The 24,984-nt window shown below is 44.3% G+C and overlaps 1 protein-coding gene across 3 annotated transcripts in view; it reads right to left on the bottom strand.

Annotated features, from left to right (window-relative positions):
- agbl1 (AGBL carboxypeptidase 1) overlaps positions 1-24,984 on the bottom strand; it is a 200,457-nt gene that overhangs the window by 55,781 nt on the left and 119,692 nt on the right. For all 3 annotated transcript variants that reach the window (XM_083762454.1, XM_083762455.1, XM_083762456.1), the window contains exons 21-22: positions 22,941-23,121; positions 587-716 (exon numbers count right to left, since the gene is read on the bottom strand). In XM_083762454.1, the coding sequence (XP_083618580.1) occupies positions 587-716; positions 22,941-23,121 (311 nt within the window). The remainder of the gene's footprint in view (positions 1-586; positions 717-22,940; positions 23,122-24,984) is intronic.

Genomic DNA, 24,984 nt, shown 5'->3' with positions numbered 1-24,984 from the left:
TTAAGCATAAGCCAATCAAGGTCAATTAACTGCATGTGTTATTTTAGTTTCATCCAGAAACACACACGCACACACGCTGCACGCACACACCTCAACCTTCTACTGACTAAAATAATGGAGTGCAGGCATTGTGAGTGTTAATTGACATAATCTTCCATTAATTTAGCTGTAAATTAGCTTGGCATTGACATGGAAAAATGTGCTCGTTGTCTAATGGTGCGACAGACTCGTCATTCATATCCTGCTTTTAGGAACTCAAATAGGAAACAAAGTGAGATTCGGTCTGAGGGCGTCAAGGTTAGTGACTGGAGTGAGAGAGTGAGTGAGTCAGTTAATCAACCTAATCCTAATAAAAGATCCACAATTTATCAGTTAGTAAAATAATGGATAATGAATTGATCAATGTCATCATTTTGTCAAATAGAAAATAGCAACAAGTAGATCCACAACAAGTCGCGGTGCAACTTGTTGTGAGCTTGTAGATCGGATTTTTTCTCTTTCAATTAGTAAAGTAAAGTAATCAATAGAATGATCTGCAAGACAATGATCGATAGTTTCTATTGCGTGCGTGTGTGCAGCCGCTCACCAATGGGGTGCTTCCTGTGCTGTTGAGGTGGTAGAGGAAGCCCTTGGCGTGGTAGATGGTTGGACTGAGGACAGGGTCAGGTTTACACCACTGACGATTCAAGTCTTCACCACTCAGAGAACAGCGGTGACTAAACACACACACACACACACACACACACACACACACACACACACACACACACACACACACACACACACACACACACAGACAGAGGGGGAGGTGTTGGTATTCGAATAAGGTTATCATATAACTGCTATCAAAGCAGCGCGTTCGAGTGAAAATCAACCGATAATTCCCAGTAGGTTACTTATCAAGCCGATCTTATCGACCTACTGCATGCAGTCTGGGAGCCTACTAGCTGCGATTGGCATTGATAAAGCGTTAACCGATCTTATCGGCCTACTGCACATGCTGGGACTCGGAGCCTACTGAAAACGACCTAAACATAACCGCAAGCACGTCGCAGCGCGTCTCAACCCAAACGCATGTTCGCCAACCTTAATCCGGTCGTTTTGGTCTACTGCTGTGCCTACTGAGAAACAACAAGCCACCTCATACACTCACCTAAACATAACCACAAGCACGTAGCAGCGCGGTCCCAAACTTAACTTAATGTTCGCCAACCTTAATCTTCTTGTTTGATTTTGTTTTCTAGTTTTTAACCTTTTAACCTTTATACTAGTTTTCTAATAAAATTGTTTTTACTTCTGTTCTGTAAAGCGACTTTGGATACCTTGAAAAGCGCTATATAAATCGTATATATTATTATTATAATCCGGTCTTTTTCCGGGTTTTCATGGACATGTTTGTCCATGAGAACAGTTCGGTGGAAAGTTCATTTCCCATGTGTTTGTGTAAGTGTGTTCCTGGCATATCTCCCGAAGGTCATGTCACGTTGCCTCATTGTCCTGCGTTATCATGGCGGGTTCAGTGGAGACGAACACGGCCCAGACAAAGACACAACAGGTGTCAGGGAGGGTGGGGGGGGGGGGGGGGGGGGGGGCAGAGGATCCTTTCTTGCGCTGTCTCTTCTTGTGGAGATTGTCAATTGGGGGGAATCCAGATTCATGTTTAGAGCGAGGGATAGCAATATGGCTATTTCTCCTCTATGTCCGTTATGGCTCTCTGTCAGTCATGGCTCTCAGGGCGCTGACCTGTTCCAAGATCGTGTCCATCTTCTGATGCATCTGCAGGGCGCTGGCCTGTTCCAAGATCGTGTCCATCTTCTGATGCATCTGCAGGGCGCTGGCCTGTTCCAAGATCGTGTCCATCTTCTGATGCATCTCCCCAAGTGCCCTGCCCAGCTCAGCCATGGCAGGCAGCATAGGGGCTCCGTTCAGCGTTGCCATTTTTCCAATTCTTCGGTACACAAGACCAATGCACAGCCCAATCAGCAGAAATCCTGTAACCATAAATCCAAATAGATATGCCTCTTCTACGCTGATAGTCGGGGGAAGATCCATCAGGGTATTGAGCGGGCTCTCCAGAACCCAATTTACATGAAAAAATGTTGTCCATCACGTACAGAGACCAGCACACTAATTCCATGATTAGTTCCATGTTTTGATAGTTTCAGGGGTTTTGAAGAGACAGTGTAGAAGAGACGCTCTGAGCAGGGAGTACAGACAGGGAGGGAGAGAGAAAAAGAATGCGACCGCCCTCTTCAAGAGGCAAGCAAAGTTACCATACCATTCGAAGCGGGTGATCAAAGAGAAGTGATAAAAGCAATACCCTCCATGCACAATTGCACATGGAAATAACTCTTCCTACTTCCGGGCCTCTTCCAACTTCCTTCAGAGTTGTTATCGATGACACTAACGAAGGCTCTGTTCCAGTCTGGTCAAACAGAGTCAGGGTGCTACTATTGTGCATGTTGGCTCACTGGAAACACTCACTACACTAGTGGGTCTCAAAGTGTCCTTGAGTGGGTTCCAAAAGGCCCCGTACGGATGTGTGACTCTGAGAGTGTTACTGGACCAGTAAGGGTCCATTTGGTTCCATTTATACACTCTCAGAGTTATGGGGGTCCTTGGAATTGTAAAGTTTCTCAAACTATGTTCTAACCGTGTTATGTCGGAATGTGTGTGAGAGAGAGAGAGAGAGAGAGAGAGAGAGAGGGAAAAGACAGATGCAATATGATGGAATCTGTACTTTCTCATTTGCTACAGAAAACGACTCTGGGATAAAAAGAAAGTCACATAAATTAAGTTTTATCTGAAACTCTCCGCCGATTAGAATAGACGACAACAAGTTGTCAGACACTAAACCCTGGTGGCTGGTGTGCAGTGCGTCAGCACTGAGTCGCACACACAGTCGCACACATCAAACGGATGTGCAGCACAACACAGGGAGGGTATACTGTAGCTGTTCAATCTGAGTGTCAAAGTTGCTCCGTACTTTTTGAACAGGAGGAAGGTGACCAAATAGAAGCAAATATCCGGTAGCTTCCACTGCGTGTCTTTCAACCACCAGCCATTTGATTCTCTTTTATGGGTTTAGACATATTATTCTTCAAAGTTAGGTGCAGCTATCTCGGCCTTTTAAACTCGCAGCCCACAACTCTGTCAGAAGTCCTTGGAGAGAGAGCAGCATGTGCTTTTCACAGGTGTTTCATCAGCTTGTGACAATAATAAGAGCAAAAATAGCACAGGACATTATTGATTTAGATCAATTAAGTACATGCCAATCAACGTCAATTCACTGCAGGTCATTAAACGCCATTACGTTTGACTGAAACATGCACGTTATGTCTTATTACAGGATTATATCAACTGTACACTCTAAATGCTTCATATGATTTAAGGGCAATGACACTTTGGTAGAGCTTTTGCTTGTGTGTATACAAATATTGGCAAAACGTCTTTCCCTATTGCTCCTCTGATTAGAAATTGATATTCCAAAAATAGTCTCCTGACTGACTTACTGTACATTGCACAGTAAAACATCTATCAATCAAACTATTTGGATTAACATTTGTATTATGCTGTACTGGACCAAGGTTCGGTTAGCCAGGATTTATGATGGTGTTGATCCAACGTGCGATAGATGCCACCAGGCTCCAGCTAATCTTCTTCATATGTTTTGGACCTGTCCAGCCTTACAGTCTTTTTGGTCAGCTATATTTGATACTATTTCAGATGTGTTACAGTTTCCCATAGAGCCATCCCCTATTATTTCCCTATTTGGCGTCCTTCCTGATACTATCTCCCTGCCTAAATATCTATCTGACCTTGTCGCTTTTGTGACGCTTCTGGCAAGACGTCTTATTCTCATGCATTGGAAAAAAACATACCCCCCTTCACATTCCCGTTGGATATCTGACATACTGTATTTTTTAAAATTGGAAAAAATTTAATATACATTGCGTGGCTCAATCTCCAAATTCAGTAAACCATGGCAGCCTTTTCTGTCTCATGTTGACCGCCTTACACTTGTGCCCCCGATTGAACCTGATTGACCCTGATTAACTGTCGCCTGACTGGCCAACCTGTCTTGTCTGGATGATGTTTGTGACCGTGATCTGCTTTGTTTGTATATTGACTAAATTGTGCCTTTTCTATCTCATGTTGACCGCCTTACACTTGTGCCCCCGATTGAACCTGAATAACTGTCGCCTGACTGGCCAACCTGTCTTGTCTGGATGATGTTTGTGACCATGATCTGCTATGTATATTGACTATATTGGAGTTTTATTTTTTACATATATTTTATATATTTTATTGTTTTGTTGTGTTTTGAATGTTCTTTGGTTGTCTTGATTTGGAGTTTGTGTTTTGTTATTGTGTGTGTTTTAGTTTAGTTTTGTATTTGTCACTCTGTTTTTATTTCTCAATTTACTTCTATATTTGTAAAAAAAAACAAAAATTAATAAACAGAACATAAAAAAAAAAAAAAAAAAAATGTATTATGCTGTTATTTGGAGTGGTGTGCCACCAAATTCGAATGCAATGACAATAAACAACATCATATCGAATCTTATCAAAGTCACTCTTGTCAGCACCGAAGTCTGACGTCAATATCGGTAGAGGGCACAGGTTCATGTACTTTTTATTTGCATTGAAATCCCCAGAGGAGGATTTTAGATTGCCTCATATAAGAACTGTGTTTTCACTCATATGAAGAATGCTGCTGAATTAGTTACATTTTCGCTAGAAACAGACTGTATCATGAGTGACTGACTGTCGCAAACGATACAGAGACACCTCCCTGACAATAATGCAGAGACAGCTTGTTTATTTTTGGACCACAATGCACAACGGTTTTAAGATGAACCCATGTTATTCTCCACAGAGAAATTACTTCCGTGAACCAGGGGAATCGAGGGGATGAGCGAGTGACGTCAGGACTTCGGCGCTCTATTCCCATTTGCAACATATCGATTCGAAACCCATAGCAGACTTACAAGTTCACAACGTGTCGCAGTGTGCTCTGAGCTTGTAGAATAGAGCGGAATAGATCTGTATTGATCTTGTGGTGTAAATTCAGCCAACTATTTCCGCTCAATGTTCCCCCAGAATAGGGGGGGGTGTGGGCGCTATAGGGTTCAAGTGGTTAAGTAGCCAGGCAGTGGAGTGGACAGTAGTAACAGATAACAGCAGCTACTGACCACCACACCAGCATAGTCAACGGGCTTGTGTTTCTATCATTGCACAAATTGGAGCTGCTTCACAACTCAGTTGGCTCTCTTGACAGCTTGATTGACGAATCACCTATTTGAGCATCACACACACTATACGAAAAAAGATGGATTTGTCAGAATGCAACAAAAAATGGTAAGTGTTATGCTCTAATTGAGTCTTTGATGATCTCACTCATTAAATGACTGCTGGTGATATCACCCCACATGAATCAAGCTAACACTTTCACGCCCACATGAATGCCTAATTCTACTCATTTATGCTTCCATGCATGGAAGAAAATGAGTCACGCGTCACGCGACACAAATTAGATAAATTCAAGTGAGTCTTTAGTTGCTGGTCTGAACAAGATGGATGATGGAATGTAAAAGTGCTACTAATACCGTGGTCTCATTGCGACCTTACACAAGTCTCTACAGTCACAGGTGAGTCACCGCAATGAGTCACTGCGTTGCATCACTGTCCTTACTTCTTTTTTTTTGTATGTGTGATATGACATATACATGATATTTGCAGAAAGTGCAGAGGTAGGCCAACACAAGGATAATACAAAAAGCACTGTCTGTCTGTCTAATTGTCCTATGGTCAACAGCAGAAGATGTGAATAATTGTAGGACTAAAATGTGTGGATTTTTCTTTGAAGTTGAAGTAAATTTTTTGGCTGAAAAGGGAGCAGTTCTGTTCTGTCAACTAACCCCCAAAAAAACACTACTGTGTGAAAATGTCACTCGCTGTGAGGCTTCTATGCGGTGACAGAGTATAGAGAACTGTACTAGCAGGGTTAAGAAAAAGGCAACACGTTGCACCAGAACACTGCATTCTCTGAGCATGTAGATCTGCAATCTTCTGTATGCTTTATTAGAATCCTAAACATGTTATGACTCATTTTGACAAATTTGGAGTATTTGCCCAAAATGGACACTGCTTAAGATTCATTAACTTAACTGTTCAATTGTGATACTGTCAAACATATTAGAGTCCACATTTCCCAAAAGGAAATGCATGGCCAGAAAACAGGGCCATAAACATATACAAGAACATGGTGCCAGGATTAATGTGGTAAACGAGGATAGGTTAAGGATGGGTTAGCCTGGCAGAAAACACCTTGTGCCCATTTGACTGGTCGGGGTGCCACCAATCAAATGCAGCTTTCAACAGAAAGCCCACTGAGCAAACTCCTCCCTGTGTGTTTATTTTTTATTTTCTTGCCTTCATCTGTTTATATTTGACCCTTTTAGCCGTCAGTATAAATGTACTTTTAGAAGGGCATCGAGGCAACAGGCAACGCAGACGTCGTTGCCTGGATCAACAACATGTCTGCTCCAGGTCTGCTCAAGAGGGGCGGGACAACGCAAGCGTAAAAAAAATAGCTCAACAGAATCCAGGTCTAGTCAGTTGCGGGCGTGTGCACGGAACAAGCATGCGCGCGACAATTTCACGGGACCGCGCCCGCGTAAATACGCTTGCGGTGTCGCCCCTCGAAAAAACGCAGGTCTCGTTGAAAATGAATTACTAGGCGCGTTAATCGCTGCTCATCTGAAAGGACAGTATATAGTCAACCTTGTAATGCTAACTAGCATAAGTCCACCATACTTGTTAGCTACGTATACAAACCCAGATGGCTTACAGTGAATTAGACAGAGTATTTCTCAGTGTGCTGCTGCGAATGTGAAAACAATCAAGTGTGCAAGTCGATCTGAATACAAATACCTATTCTATGTGTGGCCGCTTTCGTCTAGAAAGGGTCAATTCATGATCAGACCGTCGAGACCCATGTTTTGTCCACGCCATGAAACCTAATCAGAGCCATAATAAGCGAGGCAAGCTGACAAACCGCCAACTCATGAATATTCAGAAGCAGACATGCATATTCTCTGGATAGATGCACACTCACACACGCAGACTAACAGAGGTGATAACAACGCCTTGAGTAAGTCACGCGTGACTAAAGAACCTCTCCATCAAAACACCTGACAGCCTAGGGCTCCGGAGATGGCAGGGGAGGAGGTGAGAGAGAAAGCCAGGTTATTTATTTCTCTCCTCTTTTGTAGAATGACTTCTCTGTTTAAACTGTCTGACAACATTGATCAGGACAATACAGCGCACTTGCTTGAAATGAACAAGATAGGGAAAGAACAAGGTGTGCTTGGAGGAAGATAGAAGAATCTATTTATTTGTTTTGTTTCGTTTGTTTGCTTGCGTGTCTGTTTGCTGGTTGCTCCTCATCAATGCTGTAATATAATGGACGTCTCATACAAACACCAATAAGAGACGAAACAACAAACTGTCAACCCTCTAATGTGTGTGGCATGCGTGTCCATGTTTGTATACAATGGATAGAAGATTAACTGTAGGGAGTGTGTGTGTCCACAGGCTCTGGGTTTCTGTGTCCGTCTCTTGAGTGTCTACAGTATGTGTGTGTGTGTGTGTGTGTGTGTGTGTGTGTGTGTGTGTGTGTGTGTGTGTGTGTGTGTGTGTGTGTGTGTGTGTGTGTGTGTGTGTCAGTGTCTGTGTGTGCGCGCATGTGTGCATGCGTGATTGGCTAAGATTGGTGTCAGATTGCAGAAGTGGCTCGTTTTGAACAAAACACCTCAAATCATGAACGCAGCGTCCGATTGCCGTGAAACTTTTCTAGTTTGGAATCATATTATGACTGTATGGTTACTCATGACACATGACATTTAGAAACTACAGCCACGGTTGGATATGTGCTACAGTATCATTGCCTCACACAGATTCCAGAGGACATCTCTGTAATTGGTGATTTCCACTGAAACATCCAATACGCTTACGAGATTGGACAATTAACTGCAGAGAGGGAGCAATGGCCCATACAGCAATTTGACACAATTCATGTCTACCGATTAATCACAGGGAGGTTAAAGATAGTGCTTCTAAAAGATATAAATGGATTTTCAACGTCTACAACTACACATCGTTGCCGTCGTGGCAGAAACCTTGTATCTCAGAGTTTCATATTTTTTATGTTTTTTCGTAAATGAATGCCCTACTTCATCAAGTTCATCATCATACAAGAGTGTCACACAAAAGTAGGCTAGTGAAATGCTGTGATGCAACACATTGTGGAGTTGTAGATTGGCTATTTTCATTTTAATAATACTACTAATAATAATAAAAAGGAACAGTTTTGGACATACAAGGTTTCCACTCGACAGCGACAACATGAAATGTTAGCAGGCAAAGCTAAAATATCTGAAGACTCATTCGGGGGGGGGGGGGGGGGGGGGGGTAAGATTTCATGGTCGAGTGCCTTGTGCGGAGGAAGTTACAGATTTTGGATTTGCTCAGCTTCGAACCTAACCTCAAGTCTTTTGCGGCTATTAGAGTATAACTTTACACACTAACAATAGTACATTTCCTATCCAATTGTATTTGTTCACCACAGGGCAGCAGACACAGAAAAAGGTGGTAAAATCTCAGTGCTCTTTAGAACTCACTTATTTTACACAATGTTTACTCCCTCTCGCACAGCACTGCAGCTGCCTGCATGCCCATTGCCCAAGGCTTGTGCGTGTGTGTATGTATGAGAGAGAGAGAGAGAGAGAGAGAGAGAGAGAGAGAGAGAGAGAGAGAGAGAGCATGCACGCGTGTGTGTGTGTGTGTCGTGTGTGTGTGTGTGTGTGTGTGTGTGTGTGTGTGTATGTGTGCATGGCTGCATGCGTGATGATTATCTTAACATTGTGTTCTCGCTCAACAGTAAACGAACCGATTTATTGCTATTTCGTGGGAAACCAAACATGTCACTCTAACCTATGATTGCAGTGACTTAAGGTCAGTACACACCGAGGCCTTTCTTTCTTCCCATGCAATTATTGGCCCCAAGTTTGTTTCATTTTCATTTTTTTGTTTTTCATTTTTTTATTCCATTTATGATTTTACATGATTACATTTTCTTTTTCATTTTTCTTTTACATATTCCACAAATGAAAAGGAGACAGAATATAAATCTTGTTATCTCTATCATCAATCCAAAATCAATCAAATAATAGTCTACTCACCACATGCAGTATACCATACAAGCTGTATCATGACCATCTATCTATAAATGCACCAAGTCTCTGTACGTCTGTCTGTCTGTCTGTGTGTAATCCATGTAACTCGAGAACCATTCGCACCACCGACTTCAAATTCGACCCAAGCGTTGCACCACCACAGGTGGTGCAGTGGCCGGTGTCGAGTCGGTCGGACCCACGGTTGTCCAGAACCGCCCCAAAAAGGCCTCTGCTGAGACTGGAGTACTGTATGCGTGAGACTTAACTTCAAACTCCATTTGAACGAAAATGAAGGAATGAGGCGTGGGAGCACGGACATACTGAATGCCTTTTTTATTTAGGTGCTATAGAATAACAGAGGACTAACGTGTCCATGCCGGAGGCATATCTTCATCAGAACATTTTAACGATGTTAATTGAAAACACATGTCCTTGGTTCAGGTGACTGATATTATCCTTCTAATGCGTGAGAGGGCCATGTTTTTCAATTAAAGTTTCCGTGCCAGGAATGGATTACTCCAGGTTATTGTCGCTGCCAATACACGACAGACCCGCCTTTTGTTTTATGTGTTTAATCTGCCGTAATGTAATAAATAAAAAGAAAATCCGTCTTCGCCGCGGAGATAGAGACTAGATGCATTTGTTTTGATGACGAAACCGGAAATCGTCACATGCTGTGGGCTGCTAGGGCTTCTGGGAAATTGAGGCCAATGCAAACGAATGGGGTTCAACGCCTCATGGAGGAGGCTGCTGTGCTGCGTCTTCCGGGTGTACCAAGATGGCGGGTGGTGCGGTCGTTCATAACAAACGGGGGAAGCTTTTTTCGCTCGATTTTCACGGATTAAAAGCCCAAATAATTCAGCGTATGCTCTAAGGGTAATACAACAATCTCGGCAGTGAAGGGGGGTTGATTAAAATGCGGGTTAAGCGTGTAAAACAGTCAAACTGTTAAATAAAATGAAATGAAATGTAATATAATGATAAAAGTCATTGAAAAAACACGGCCCCCTCACCTATTAGAAGGACGATATCAGTCACCAGAACCAAGGATTTGTGTTTTCAAAAATCTAGATACTGAATTAAGCAGCATGCTTGGCGTGCTCACAGAAACGAGAGTAAACATGTCTGAAAGTTAAATATTCCATTAACATTTGAGTGAGTCAATAACATTTTTTTAATTAAAAGTTTAGAAAGGAAATGTTTTAATTGCATGTTTTCACTTGAAAATGGGAGTTAAAATTGTTTATTTCTTGTCTGAAAGTGAAATATCCCTTCAACTTTTGAGTACATTGATTTTTAATGAAACTTTTTTAATTAAAAGTTTAGAAAGGAAATGTTTTAATTGCATGTTTTTACTTCATGAAAAATCCCCCTCAAACAGTTTAGTTTTAAAGGCAGCTCAAGCATGGTCAAGTCGAGCAGATTGGTCAAATTGTGACATAATGCACACTCACACTCACACACACACACACCCCACACACTTTCAATGAATAAAATTTGAAGTTGAACAAACACAATGGTACACCAAAATAAATTGTGAAAGCAGGCTACACAGCTGCATTTAATTGACCAGGACTGTTTCACTCTTGCTAGGAATTAATTATCCAACAAATGCTTTGTTATTCTTACCGGTTACTTATTTCATGTATGTAATCTGAATATAACACATTTGCAATTTCAAAGTCAGAACAGCCCTAAACCGAATATTATGAATGTCCATAATTGATTATAATGATGCAGTAGGCTACAGTGCTGCTTATAGTGTCAAACTCATTGAGAGAGCGATGATCGAAAGAGTGAGAATATCTTCTTGAGCCAAGTGAAGACTTGGAAACAGTTCTGAAATGTATTTTACAGCCCTCATCATTTTTACCTCCATGCTGTCACCATTCCCAGGAGCAACGTCATGCACAGACTGCAGAGAGGGGAAAGGAGCTGTGTTGCACAGATAAGGATATAGTTGCCTCTCCTACAAACATTCTACTAATGTAATCTGTCACATGATACAAACATGATGGCTAACGTTCTTTGGCTGCGCGTAAATGCGAACGTGTGTATACCGTTTCATTGAAATGAATAGCGGGGGGGGGGTCCTCACTCTATCCTTTATTACTCTATATGGGTCTAGTAGGTACTACGTACTTTTGATTTAGCACAAAAAAACAGGAAAAAATACAACAACTATATATGACACTTATATGTTCATGGAATGTATCAGAAACAGCCTATACGATTGCTGCTCCATTCAGTAATGCTCTTCACTTCTTCTGATCGTGATACATTTTGGCCTTTTAGCGATGCATGGCTGATCCATCCTACCGCAGAGAAGTATCTTCCCGTTACATCCCTTCTGGCCTCATTTGACCTCTCCCTATCTCCCTCCCCTCCCACTCACAAGGCTGGTAATGTTTTGGACCTTGTGTTCTCCAGAGCCTGCTCTCCCTCCACACTCTCTGTTACCCCCTTAATTACGTCTGACCACCACTTCATAACCTTCTCCCTCTCTCTCTCCACCCTCCCGCCTAAACCTACTAACCCCCCGAACGTCACCTCCCGACGCAATCTCAAATCCCTAAACCCCTCCTCCCTCTCATCCTCTATTCTCTCCTCTCTACCCTCCCTGGAGTCATTCCTCTCCCTCCCACCTGACACTGCAACCTCATCCTTCCTCTCCTCTATCTCATCTGCATTCGACCAACACTGCCCGCTCTCATCCAGGCCAGCTCGCTCATGTCCACCGGCTCCCTGGCTATCTGAAACTCTCAGATCTGAACGAACACCTCTAAGGGCAGCCGAAAGAAAGTGGCACAAGACAAAGCTACCAGATGACCTTTCACACTTTCACTCACTCCTCTCTGCCTTTGCCCACTCACTAACCACTGCTAAAACCTCTTTCTACCACACCAAAATCCAATCCTGTACTTCTAACCCAAGGAAGCTCTTCTCCACTTTCACCTCCCTCCTTAAACCCCCTCCCCCCACTCAACCTTCATCCCTCACTGCTGATGTTTTTGTCAACTACTTCGAGAAGAAGGTTGATGATATCAGCAGCTCCTTTCCTCCCCTCCCACATAAAGTGGCATCTGACTCAACCAACACCAACCCCAACATACCATGCATGTCCTCCTTCTCTCCTCTTTCCCCAGACGAGGTTCTACAACTAGTAACATCCTCTAGACCTACCACTTGTCCTCTTGACCCTGTCCCGTCTCCAATCTTCCAGACCATCGCACCTGATCTGCTCCCCTTCATCACCTCCATCATCAACACCTCAGTAACCTCAGGCTGCGTCCCATCTGCCCTCAAGTCAGCCAGAGTAACACCACTCCTCAAAAAACCAACCCTTGACCCCTCAGATGTCAAGAACTACAGACCGGTATCACTCCTTTCATTTATTTCTAAAACCATTGAACGTGTTGTCTCCAACCAGCTCTCTCTCCATCTCTCACAGAACAACCTGCTGGATCCCAACCAGTCCGGATTCAAGAAAGCCCACTCCACAGAAACTGCCCTGCTGGCAGTCACAGAAGCACTGCATGCTGCCCAAGCTGCTTCCCACTCCTAGACCTATCAGCAGCATTTGACACAGTGAACCACCAGCTGCTCCTAGACACCCTAGCGGAGCTAGGCATCGGTGGAACGGCACTAAAGTGGTTCTCCTCCTACCTCACCGACCGGACCTACCAGGTTTCCTGGAAAGGTCTGTTATCATCCCCCCGAACCCTCCAAACTGGGGTCCCACAGGGATCTGTACTTGGTCCCCTCCTTTTCTCACTGTACACTAAATCCCTTGGCACTATCATCTCTGCTCACAATATATCCTATCACTGCTACGCCGATGACACACAACTGTTCCTATCCTTCCCCCCCTCTGCCACTCAGGTGGAAGAGCGCATCACTGCATGCCTGGCTGACATCTCACAGTGGATGTCCTCCAACCACCTCAAGCTGAACCCAGACAAGACTGAGCTTCTCTTCTTCCCAGCTAAGTCCTGCCCTATGCGGGAGCTAACTATTTCCGTAGACAACGCCCTGGTAACGTCTGTCCCAACAGCCAGGAATCTTGGTGTTGTCCTGGATAGTCAGCTCTCGTTCAAAGCTCACATCACAGCTGTCACTCGATCATGTAGGTTCACACTCTATAACATACGACGAATTAGACCGTTCCTCACCCAGGAATCAGCCCAGCTCCTAATCCAGACAACAGTCTTGTCAAAACTCGACTATTGTAACTCCCTCCTTACTGGCCTACCAGCATATGCACTTAAGCCTCTCCAGCTGATCCAAAATGCAGCAGCTCGCTTGGTCTTCAACCAGCCACAATTATCACATGTCTCCCCCCTGCTCCGCTCCCTCCACTGGCTCCCGGTCGCTGCCCGCACAGAATACAAAACTCTGATGCTGGCATTCAAAGCAACCAAAGGTATGGCTCCCCCATATCTTACAAGTATGATTGAACCCTACAAACCCTCCCGCGCACTCAGATCAGCCAACGCAGGGAAACTGGAAGTACCCTCACTAAAAACGCCGGGACAACGCTCCACACGTCCCAAACTCTTCTCCCTTCTGGCTCCAAAACTGTGGAATGCACTTCCCATTGCAGTCAGAACTGCAGCATCACTCCCAATCTTCCGCCGTAGCCTGAAAACCCACCTTTTCAGACTCCATCATGGCCCATAGCACTTACCCTAACCCCTTAGATAGCATTTCTGTTGGCTTAGATAGCATTTGACACAGACTTATAGCATGTTATGTAGACAGCACTATAATTGTATTGTATATAGTCATAGCACGCCATAGTACATATGTATAGTTTATATGTATAGTGTATGTATAGTTTCATTATATAGATATTCCACTGTTACTTTCTTAGCTTACGCATGTTTCATGATATTGATAAATGCTTTTATGTGATGTATTCCCATGCTTTTGTTCTTGCTTACATGTAAGTCGCTCTGGATTAAGAGCATCTGCTAAATGCCTAAATTGTAAATTGTAAATTGTAATCCATCCTACTATAAATGCGTCTGTCTGTCTGTGCGTGTACGGTTGTAATGCACGTAACTCAAGAACCGTTTGACCCACCAACTTCACATTCGACACACACGTTCCACACCCCCACAGGGAGTGCAGTGCCAGTTATTGAGTCGGTCGGACCCGTGTGATGCGGCACGAAGTGATGCGCTATGAGCTTGTATATCTGCTCTTTTTGAATAGCCAAAGAAATCTAAAGCTACACACATGCGTTTCCCTTTTGAATGGGTTAAAGCTCCCTGAAAGCATCATTACTCCCTCACTCGTCATGCTCCAAAATAGAATCGAGCTTGGAAAGACACGTGAACAGGTTTCGACGTGCAGTTACAGCCTTTGATCTGACGCTTTCAGACCTTAATCATCAGGGCCATATAATTGCGTACTGCCACTTTCCGGCTGATGGGATTGGTGTTGGTGAGCCCGCCGCACCTAGTGTGCGTCATCCCCCCCGGTGCTTTCAAGGCTGCCTACCTTTTCACACTGCAGCCCCGTTGAGTTGAGATCAAATCCCACACAATTCTGGATTTAATTTGAACCAAACGTGACCTGACTTGTATCTACCCTTCCCTGTCCAAAGTTATAGATATTAGACCTGTACGTGACCATCGCAGTCGGCCGGCCGGCCTACTTGGGAACGATGCAACTTGGGAACCTAATGATATACTTTGTTCATAGCACCCGTTTTGTCAGCCGGTGTCCCACATGGAGATCTATGTATGTGCCTGTGTGCCTTTGTGTGAAGACTGAAACTGAAAAGTGTACTTGGCCCACTGGCAGAGCCTGATTGGTTGAGAGTCATTCGTCTGAGTCAGAGGCTGGAAATTGCACAGGTGAAAGGAGTTGGCCTCATTAGGCCCATTGGCAGACCCTGACCAGAGCCTTTTGTGGTGGTTCTAGAGAACCGTGGGTCCGACCGACTCGATACCGGGCACTGCACTCCTGTGGGGGTGTGGAACGCGTGTGTTGAATGTGAAGTCGGTGGGTCAAACGGTTCTCGAGTTACGTGCATTACAACCGCACACACACGCACACGCACACACACGCACACACATGCACAGAGACGTGGCGCATTTATAGTAGGATGATGTGTGCAAATCTTGCAAAGCTAACATTTTTAACTTAAATCTTGGGGATCCCTGGAACAAAATATTTGGAGATAGGGATCGACGGCCAAATGCATATAATGTTGGGGTGTTGACATTGAGCACTGACATATAGAAACAAAGTTTTCAGAAAACTGTTAGTATTTAGTAGACATTAGAATCTGCCTCAGGTCTTAATGGATTAAGTTAAAGGTTACTCAAGTGGGCTAAAGTAAATTGCCAGAACGAAGCATTCATTGTCTGTTACAATGTTGTTGTGGCAATGGATGTTTAAAATCTATGTCTTTGTCTTATGAAATGTGAACATTTGCAATACATTGCAATTACAACACAATGTGACCTTGTAGATGTAGATTGGCTATTTTCACTTTTGAATTTATGTTCATGAATTTATGTTAAAATTTTCGTCTGGGCGCAATCATAGCCAATCATAGCCAATCAGTCACATTAAGCGCAGCTCAACACCTCAGCATTGATTGCATGCAGCTGGCCTACAGGGCACGGCTCCGTGGATTCCTCTATAGAATGGCATGGCCAAAGGGACGTTGCCAGGTTGAAAGTGATTGATCCTGCGTTCACACTGGCAGCTACAAACATGCAGTCAGTCTACCATTATTTTCCAATGCAAGCCAGCGACATGAAGATACAAAGATACATCCAATGTTTGTAGCTGCTATAGACAGCTAAGCTACAAAAGAAGTTGAGCTAGTTTCAACTTCTGCTACAAAGACACAAAGCTACAAATACATTGCTATGTAGCTTTGTAACTTTTGTATCTGCCAGTGTCAAGTTAACCACAAATGCGAGATCATGATGCCTGTCTGGGTCATCCAACTCTTAAGTTCCAATAATATAGATTCCATTTCTCGCACATCCCTTCCTTATTCATGAACAGTCCAATTTCTGCAGGTAATTGAAAGAAATGTTTGAGCATGGCCACTCTGCACAACCATGGACATGGAGTATAAACTGAGCTACTGCCCAGACTGACATGATGAAGAGGATTGCACAGAAATCAGACAGGTGGCAACAGAGAACGTTGGCTAAGTGACCATTAATATGCAGTGGGGGAAGAAGGATTTTGTGTTGAAACTAAACTAAACAATGAAACTAAAAATATAGTTAAAGTACCAGTATTGAAAATGTTCTTGAGTAAAAGTATAAACGTGTTGGCATCACAATATACTTAAGTACAACAAGTAAGTACTCATTATGCAATGTACATGTATTATAATGCCCCATATATACAATCCTTTGAAAATAGCAGATCTACCAGTTCTGCCCAGACTGACATGATGAAGAGGATTGGACAGACATCAGAGACAGGTGGCAACAGAGAACGTTGGCTAAGTGACCATTAACATGCAGTGGGGGAAGAAGAATTTTGTGTTTAAGTAGCAATATAGTGACTCACTCACTCCCACTACTCTCACGCACGCACACACTAACTTGATGCTTAACATTGTTCAAATTGCAAGCTGATGCCCATGAGAAAGAGAGAGAGAGAGAGAGAGAGAGAGAGAGAGCACGTGCACATGAGGATAGACATGAAAAGAGAGAAGAGACGTGATTGACCTAAGGGGCTATATGAGAAAATCCCTGCAGTGTCCAACGTAATGCTTGGGAAATGTCTGAATCGTATAGTGCAATGCTTACATCACATAAACACACACACACACACACACACACACACACACACACACACACACACACACACATGCACAGAACACACAGAGAGAGGTGTGTGTGTGTGTGTGTGTGTGTGTGTGTGTGTGTGTGTGTGTGTGTGTGTGTGTGTGTGTGTGTGTGTGTGTGTGTGTGTGTGTGTGTGTGTGTGTGTGTGCACGTGCATGTGCATGTGTGTGTGAGAGAGAGAGAGAGAGAGAGAGAGAGAGAGAGATAGAGGCGGGTTGGGGGTTAATCAGATGGCTCAAAGGAATCATTTCACATTTTCTCCCAGAGTTGTGAGCTTGTAGATCTGCCATTTACTGAGCACGACACCGGCTACTGTACGGCCAAAAGACACATTGAAAACAATATCCCTATTTTTATGTCATTATAGTCGAAAGGTTTCCACAAAATTTCATAAAATGTTTAATAATGGAAAGCCATTCTAAAACGGGTAGTCCCAATACTTGATTCTGATTGGCTGGTTACCGTCACGTGACCGGTGTAAATTCCACCGATAACCCACTACTTCAATCACTGGGGCTACTTGCCGAGCAAAACAAGGAAGTGATGTGGCTCGCTCTGGTGGCGCAAAGTGTAGCTACTTTTGTGAATTAAATCGTTTTATTAGGTTAATATTGCTATATGTTTGTAACCGTTTTAGAAAAGCAATAAGCCACTCGAGGCCCCAGCTTACCGGGTATTTTACACTGGCTGGGGGCGTAGGCAGACCCGAGGCGCAGACCTCTCGTGGCTTATTGCTTAAATCTAGAAGCTCCCAATGTGACAAAGTATAAAATGACATTTACTAGGGCTGTCACGATTCGCCTAATCCACGATTCGATTCAACTTTCGATTGTAAGGTCACGATTCGATTCGATACGATTTTTCAATACGATTCAATCGATATTTTGTTAAAACCTCGAATTTACAGACTAATGTTTTAATTTGTAATGAAAAACACTTTCTCTGCAATAAGTTACTTTTATTTGATTAATAACACAGAATGAGAATAACCAACAATATAAAATTTGGGTTTTATGCCCCAACATCATTTTCAGATGTTTCTTTAAGATGATGACTGACAACATTATTGTTAAGCTCTTCTCTAAGTAACTAAATAAAATAAAGGTACCGTATTGTCCCGAATATAAGACTCAGATTATAAAACAAAAGAACATTGAATAAATAAATAATCTAATAAATAATTTAGTCCCCGATTAGCATACGACCCCATTTTTTAGGATATTTCAAAAACTTATAGGGTAATATAAATAATTGGGCTGGGACTTTATTAGGGGGGGGGGGCACTAAGAAGGAGTGAAATCAATAAAAACAGTGGAAAGATCTAGCTGGGGAGTTTTGGAGAGTGCAGTTGAGGCAGCAATTCCTAAACAGTGGAACATTAGAAAACATCTATTTTTCTTCAGAGGACATAACATCCATAACAGATTTACCAATACCAACATTTTGTAACTCCTACTTGGAGTGGGGACTCAGGACTAACATTAACTCTCACTCCCATAGAGTTATACAGGAGCTCACTCCGTTATAATGTATGAGACTCAGAGAGTGCACACATGTAACCTACATGTGTAGACTACTCTCTCCGAGTTAAATGCACTCTCAGGATTTTAAGCTATAATCCCAAGTCTTGTTTGTGCAACACATCGTCATTGACATTGACATTTACTTGAGTACTGTACTTGTGTAGCCTACTTGCACCAGGTATGTTTTGCTTTACGGGAGTATATCCAATATCAGTACTTTTACTACTACTGCACTACATATCTGAGGCAAATACTGCACTTTTACCACTGCATGAAAAGAGGAGTTAACGGACAATTATGGGCATTGTATTTTGCCCGTAAACCTCAAGTTTAGCAGGCATATACAGTAATATACAGGTGTGATGGTACAATTCGGGAGTTTAACGGGAGTTTCCTGTAATATACACATCCGTATTCCATGGTTAATTTAAACTAAACTGCACGAGGAAGCTCGCTATGAAGATTGCGTCTTCTGACGTGATCACAGAAGCATTCAATAAACTCACAGGCAATCTATTGGCTGGGTCTGAGACTAATGTGCACCTTAAGGTGCGAAGGTGATAAAAGGTGTCATCCAACCAATTAGTCTTCACTTTTGTGTAACTTCTCATGAAGATCACTGCATTGCACAAAGTCTCGATTTCAGTGTGTTTGAGTTTCCTAGGACAGGAGCGAATTCTGGTTCCACAAACTGCACCACTGGTGAGTTCCTGACTTTGAGGTTAAGAATATCCCTTTCATTAAAATTCTACTTGTTAGTCGGACGGCCATCGAATGGCCCTGATTATAACTAGCGACAACTAAGCTATTTCTAGCTACAGTTACGCTAGCTTTTAGCTACAGCTACACCAGCTACTAGTTGGTAGGCCAGCACACGGCCCTGACTAGCCATAAGCTTGCTACAGCTAAGCTACTAGCAACTTAGCTTGGTTCCTGCAAAAGGACGCCGGTGTTAGCTATTGTTAGCATCCCACTAAGCTACCCTCCCCAGCTACCACTCCTGCTATCGGCCTGCAGAACGCTAAAGCAGTGATGTCGGGGAAGAGCAGAAACCAAAGTCGCAAGGCTAACGACAACAAGCCCGCAGTGCTGCAAAAGCACTGTGAGACATGCTCCAACTGGATGGCCAGCGAGGACAAACATGAGGACTGTGTCCGTTGTTTGGGCCTGCAGCACGCCCTCGACGCCGTTCATAACCCGGGTGCCTGCTCCCTGTGTGACGGCGTCGACGCGCGCATAATAGCCCCCAGGCTAGTACGTGCTAAGCAGTTCTTCGACGGGGCCATCCGTCAACCAGAGCCAGCAGACCAACAAGAGGTGGACGGTCAATTGGCAGAAGAGAGACGGGACGCACTAGACCCCGCTCGTTACTCTGAGGGTGATTATGTCAACCTACCGTCTACTACCCGCGCGAAGCGGGCGGTTAAAAAAGCCAAACGAGCAGCTAAGAAATCTCCGGCTGACGAGGTTGCGGCTACGGCTGCCGACATACCGCACATCCCGCCTCGCCAACGTACGAGGCGCGCGAATCACCCTCCCCCCGTCGAACAACACGACGATGATGAAGAACAGTCCTCGGAGGAAGACCAGAGCCAGAGCTCCAACGATGGCTCCTCTTCTGGCTCCTACTCCGAGGGCTCGTCTGAAAGTGGATCAGACTCGGACTCTGAGGGACGCCTCAGAGCCACTCTCATCGCGGGAATGCAACCTTGGACGGCGGCCCAGACTGAGCCCGCAGCTGCGGATGAAACCGAGCCACAAAGCGCGGCGCCCGACGCAGCGCCCCAGGCCGATACTCAGAACCGAGCCCCTGCTCGGTCCCAGGGTCGTCCTCGAGATGGACAAGTCAGCGCTGATCGGTGTATTCAAGAGGGCCACCGAGCGCAGCGGTCTAACATGGCCAGCTGAAGCTACCCCAACGACGGCGGCGACAGACACGACCTGGGATGGTTTCGGCGACGATCCGGACGCTCCCCGGCCAAAACAAATCCTACCCTTGGCTAAAGGGTTCACGGCGGCGCTCGGCGAATCCTGGGTACACCCCTACACCCACTCTTTCCAACCCACACATAAGAAGGAGCTTGATTGTGTCGCCATGAAGAAGGTGGGTCTGGAATCGCTGCCTGATATATACAGATTCCTAGCTTCTCATCTCCTGCATGTCCCCAAAGTCGCCCCACCGAAAGAGCCGAAGTTTACATTAACACATGAAAACGACATGTCCACGATGACAAAGAAGGCATACGCGACGCTCCGTAAAAGCCATCAACGCCATCACACTACTCCAGGGCTCTGTCTCTCACATCTTTAAAACATCGGGAGAGGCATTGGATCTAGAGCAGATCTACGAGCTACGGAGGCTCCACAAAGAGGCACTTGCGCTGACAAGGTACAATACGGAGATGACTGGGAAAACAATGGCCACTCTAGTAGTACTAGAACGGGCTAGGTGGTTAAACCACTCCGAAACCAAAGAAAGAGCCACTTTCCTAGACCAACCTATCCTGCAGGATAATCTTTTCTCTGGCACAGTAGCCGATCTCACGGCCAGACACGAAGACAGAGAGAAGAAGAAACAAGCAGCGCAAGCTTTCATGCCAACAGAGAAAAAGCCTCCGCACGTGAACAAAATAAATAGATCCTCGTACGGCCGCTCTATGAACCGGAGGGACAACGAGAGGGAGCGCGGCTCCAGGCCTCCTTTCAAAGCTCCAGCGGCTGCTAGAGCCCCCTCTGTTTCGGGTGGCCAGTACCAACACCAACGACAGGATCGCAAGAAGGACACCGTGACCCACGGTCAGCCTCCTTCCGCGGCGGTGGGACGGAGGCGTCATCGCAACCCGAACGTCAACAGTAAGCAACAGCGTAAATGACACTGTGCCGAGCCTCGGGGAGGCGATGATAAAATCCGTCTCCCTCCGCCCCCACGTTCTGGGGAGAGCTTACGCTCGCAGCGTAGGCGTAGCAGCCTCGGGCTGCACGCCACTAGCGCAGAGTGTACCGGACAAGATGGATGTTGTTGTTGTTGCACCAATTTTTGTAGAAAAAATTTCGTTGCATACTGTAACTCCCCTGTCCCCCTCCCTGATTCAAATAAAGAGTTTGTATGGTACAAAATGTTTGAATCCTTGCCAGAACACACGGGGTATGAGCCCACTGCCACGCAGACCATTAAAACGGCCCGCGGCAGTCGGACGAAACGCAGATATACTGACAGCTCCTCAGAGCTCTGCCAAAAGGCACAAGCACCATGTCAGTTTGATGGCCCCGCCGCTAGGGGGCGCCATTTTACCACGAAAGGGCATGGTGCCAGTGTTAACCCATATGACACAATGCCTTCCACGAGGCACCCACTCTGACTCAAAAAAGACAAAAGACAAAAAATCCTCTGACGAGGTGCGTTTCAAAATGGATAGAGTGCGGCGCATACACCTGGGTGGTGGACACAGTGAGAAAAGGCTACAAGCTGCAATTCTCAGCGGAACCACCCACATTCGAGAAGATAATATTCTTTCAAGCAAGCGGACAGGCAGCCGTCATTTTACAGAACGAAATACTCTCCCTGCTGGCCAAAAATGCCATTCAGGAAGTACCTCCAGATCAGAGCCTGAACGGTTTCTACAGTCGGTATTTTCTGGTAAAGAAAAAAGGGGGGGAATTCGTCCTATTCTGGACCCCCGAGCCCTCAACCGATATCTGAAGGATTTTCGCTTCAAGATGCTGACAAATGCGGCGCTGTTACGCATGATACGCAGGGGGGATTGGTTCACATCAGTGGACCTCAAGGACGCCTATTTTCATGTTCCGATTTACCCACCGCACAGGAAGTTCCTGCGATTCGGGTTCGGAGGACGGGTTTACGAGTACCTAGTTCTCCCTTTCGGAATGTCCTTGAGCCCCCGAGTGTTTGTAAAATGCACTCAGGCGGCCATAGCCCCTCTGAGGCAACCATTTTAGAAATCTATCAATTAAATGTCCACAGAAATCATCACTGTTCATTTACTCTCAGTTATGTGCATGCATGCGTGCGTGCGTGGGCATACACAAACACACATACGGACGCACTGCTGAGTCAATGTCGAAAGTTCGTTCATAAGTGCATACAACTACACACCCACGCACTCGCATGCCTGCACTCAACTTGGCGTAATCGCCGATGATGCTCAATGACACGCATACAAACACTAGCACTGACGGACCTACACTTATATATAGTCATTGTTTGTTCAATATGTCACTGGAGAATAGTTTGAACCGGATCAAATAGAGTTCAGAAAGTGTTCATGTGCCTCTGTGCTGCTTATACAATGTGCATGCGTGCGTGTGTGCAGGTGCATGCGACTCACGTGCCGTTGATGACTCCGTCGGGGTTGAGCATGGGGATGATCTTGAAGACGAAGGCCTCCCTCAGGCTCTCGGCCACGGGGTCGTCGCTGCACAGGAACTCCAGGGTTCCCTTCATCACCCAGCTGGCATTGGACTCGCCTGGGTGCACCCGCGCTGTCAGCACAATGCAGGGGCGACTGCCTGCACGGAACATGAACACGCACGCACGCACACACACACACACACACGCAGCAGGAAGAGAGAGTTAAGGAAGTTGCAGAAAGGAAGTATATACTGTGCATATTATAAGAACTCACTTTCTAGACACTTTATAAATCTATCCTTTTCAATGTCCTGGTATATACCACATATAGTCAAATCATCAGCATTTCCTGATAGAGTTCAGTACTCCATCATAGCCAATAACCATTTCGCTCATTGTTTATTTCCATTTTATTTTAATTCTCTCTCTGCCATCAGAACAATCTTCTCTCGCATTTCCCTTCTTCTAATCTACACTGTCTTTGTGTTCTCTCCTTCCTCCCTCTGTGCGTGTGTGAAATAGCTAAAGCCTGATTTATACCTCATCATACAACAGTGAATAGAATACATTAGGCATAAGGGTAGGGAACAGTCGACACAGACAGACAGACAGACAGACAGACAGATTCATGAAAGGCAAACAGAAATGTATATTTATATGTTAGCAATTAAATAAACTGAAATAAATTGTTAATCACGAGCACTTTGAGCTGCGTTCATGTCATGAAATGTGCTATATAAATAAAGTTTATTTAATTAGTTCTACAGTATGACAATCGTCAACATGATCGTGACAGCCAAATCCACAGGGGTGTCAGAACGCAACATGAAAACCACGGCACAGATAATGATAATTTTGTAATAGACATCATAATAATATCATTTTATAAACATTATTGTTGTCATGACAAAACATGTATCTTATACTGATTCTTCACTTATCCAATATAGGTTTTCCAATTAAGCCATTGCTATACATGCTGGCCATTACACAGACCACAACGATCAATTAATTAGGCCTTGATAATGTGACAGCTGGGTAATTAAGAGGCTGACTGACGGTCATGGCAGGTCACTATTAGCATTCCTGTGTGTCACTGTGATTACCATGTCTAACAGATGGCATCTGAGGACTATCAATCAGCGATACAAACACAGGTGTCGTTGCTGTCGTTAAAAAAACCTATTATCTCCATATTTTAACTATTTTTTGTGAATAACATCCTACTTATATATCTTACGTAGTAGTGGGAAAATGAATTGGAGAGTTTTCAGTGGGTCCGGAAAACCACGCCCACTGCTATGTACAGTACAAGCTCGCAGCGCATCACTTGCTTGTAGTTCTGATATTGTTTTGAAAGACCGTGAAAATTTGTGCAAATCTTTGAATATATAACATTTTAAAGCAGACGTTTTTAACCTGCTTCTGGGGGTCCCTGGAACATAATATTTCTGCGACCAAATACATAACATTTTTGGAAGTCGTTGACATGGAAACGTCTGAGCACCACTGATATAGAAACATAGTTTTTCTTTTTCTCTTTAAGAAAACAGCTAGCAGGCTTAGCAGGCTTACACGGCACTACTTACTTAACAGAAAAGATTTGTGAGTGTAGAATCACCGAACGAAGATCAACGATAATTATAAGGAACCTCGCGGTAGCCTACAAGTGGCAATAAACCTTGTGAGATTATTCTTTATAAAACCATATCGAACTTGATCTTGAACAAGATCAAGTACGTTAATTTATGGACCCTTGGGAGAGAGGGTACTACATCACGACATAAAATGTCCATTCAACTGTACAGTAGAATGTGAGTTTATGAAATATGTCTGTGTCTCGCGCCCAGGAGGGGCGCTCCCACAGCAAATCGGTGAAGCGAATATTCCGCTATATAACCGTTAGGATTTAGGAGACATTTCTAGAATCAGGCCTAAGGTCTTAATGGGTTACGCTAATCAAGGTTGGTCTGTAATACATCTAACCAAATAAAGGGAAGGGTTTAATATCGCTCGCTGAA

The sequence above is a fragment of the Protomyctophum parallelum genome (assembly GCF_964188405.1).
Source record: "Protomyctophum parallelum genome assembly, chromosome: 4".
NCBI lineage: Eukaryota > Metazoa > Chordata > Actinopteri > Myctophiformes > Myctophidae > Protomyctophum > Protomyctophum parallelum.
Note: the sequence above shows the minus strand (reverse complement) of the source record. Positions and strands in the feature narration are given on the sequence as shown.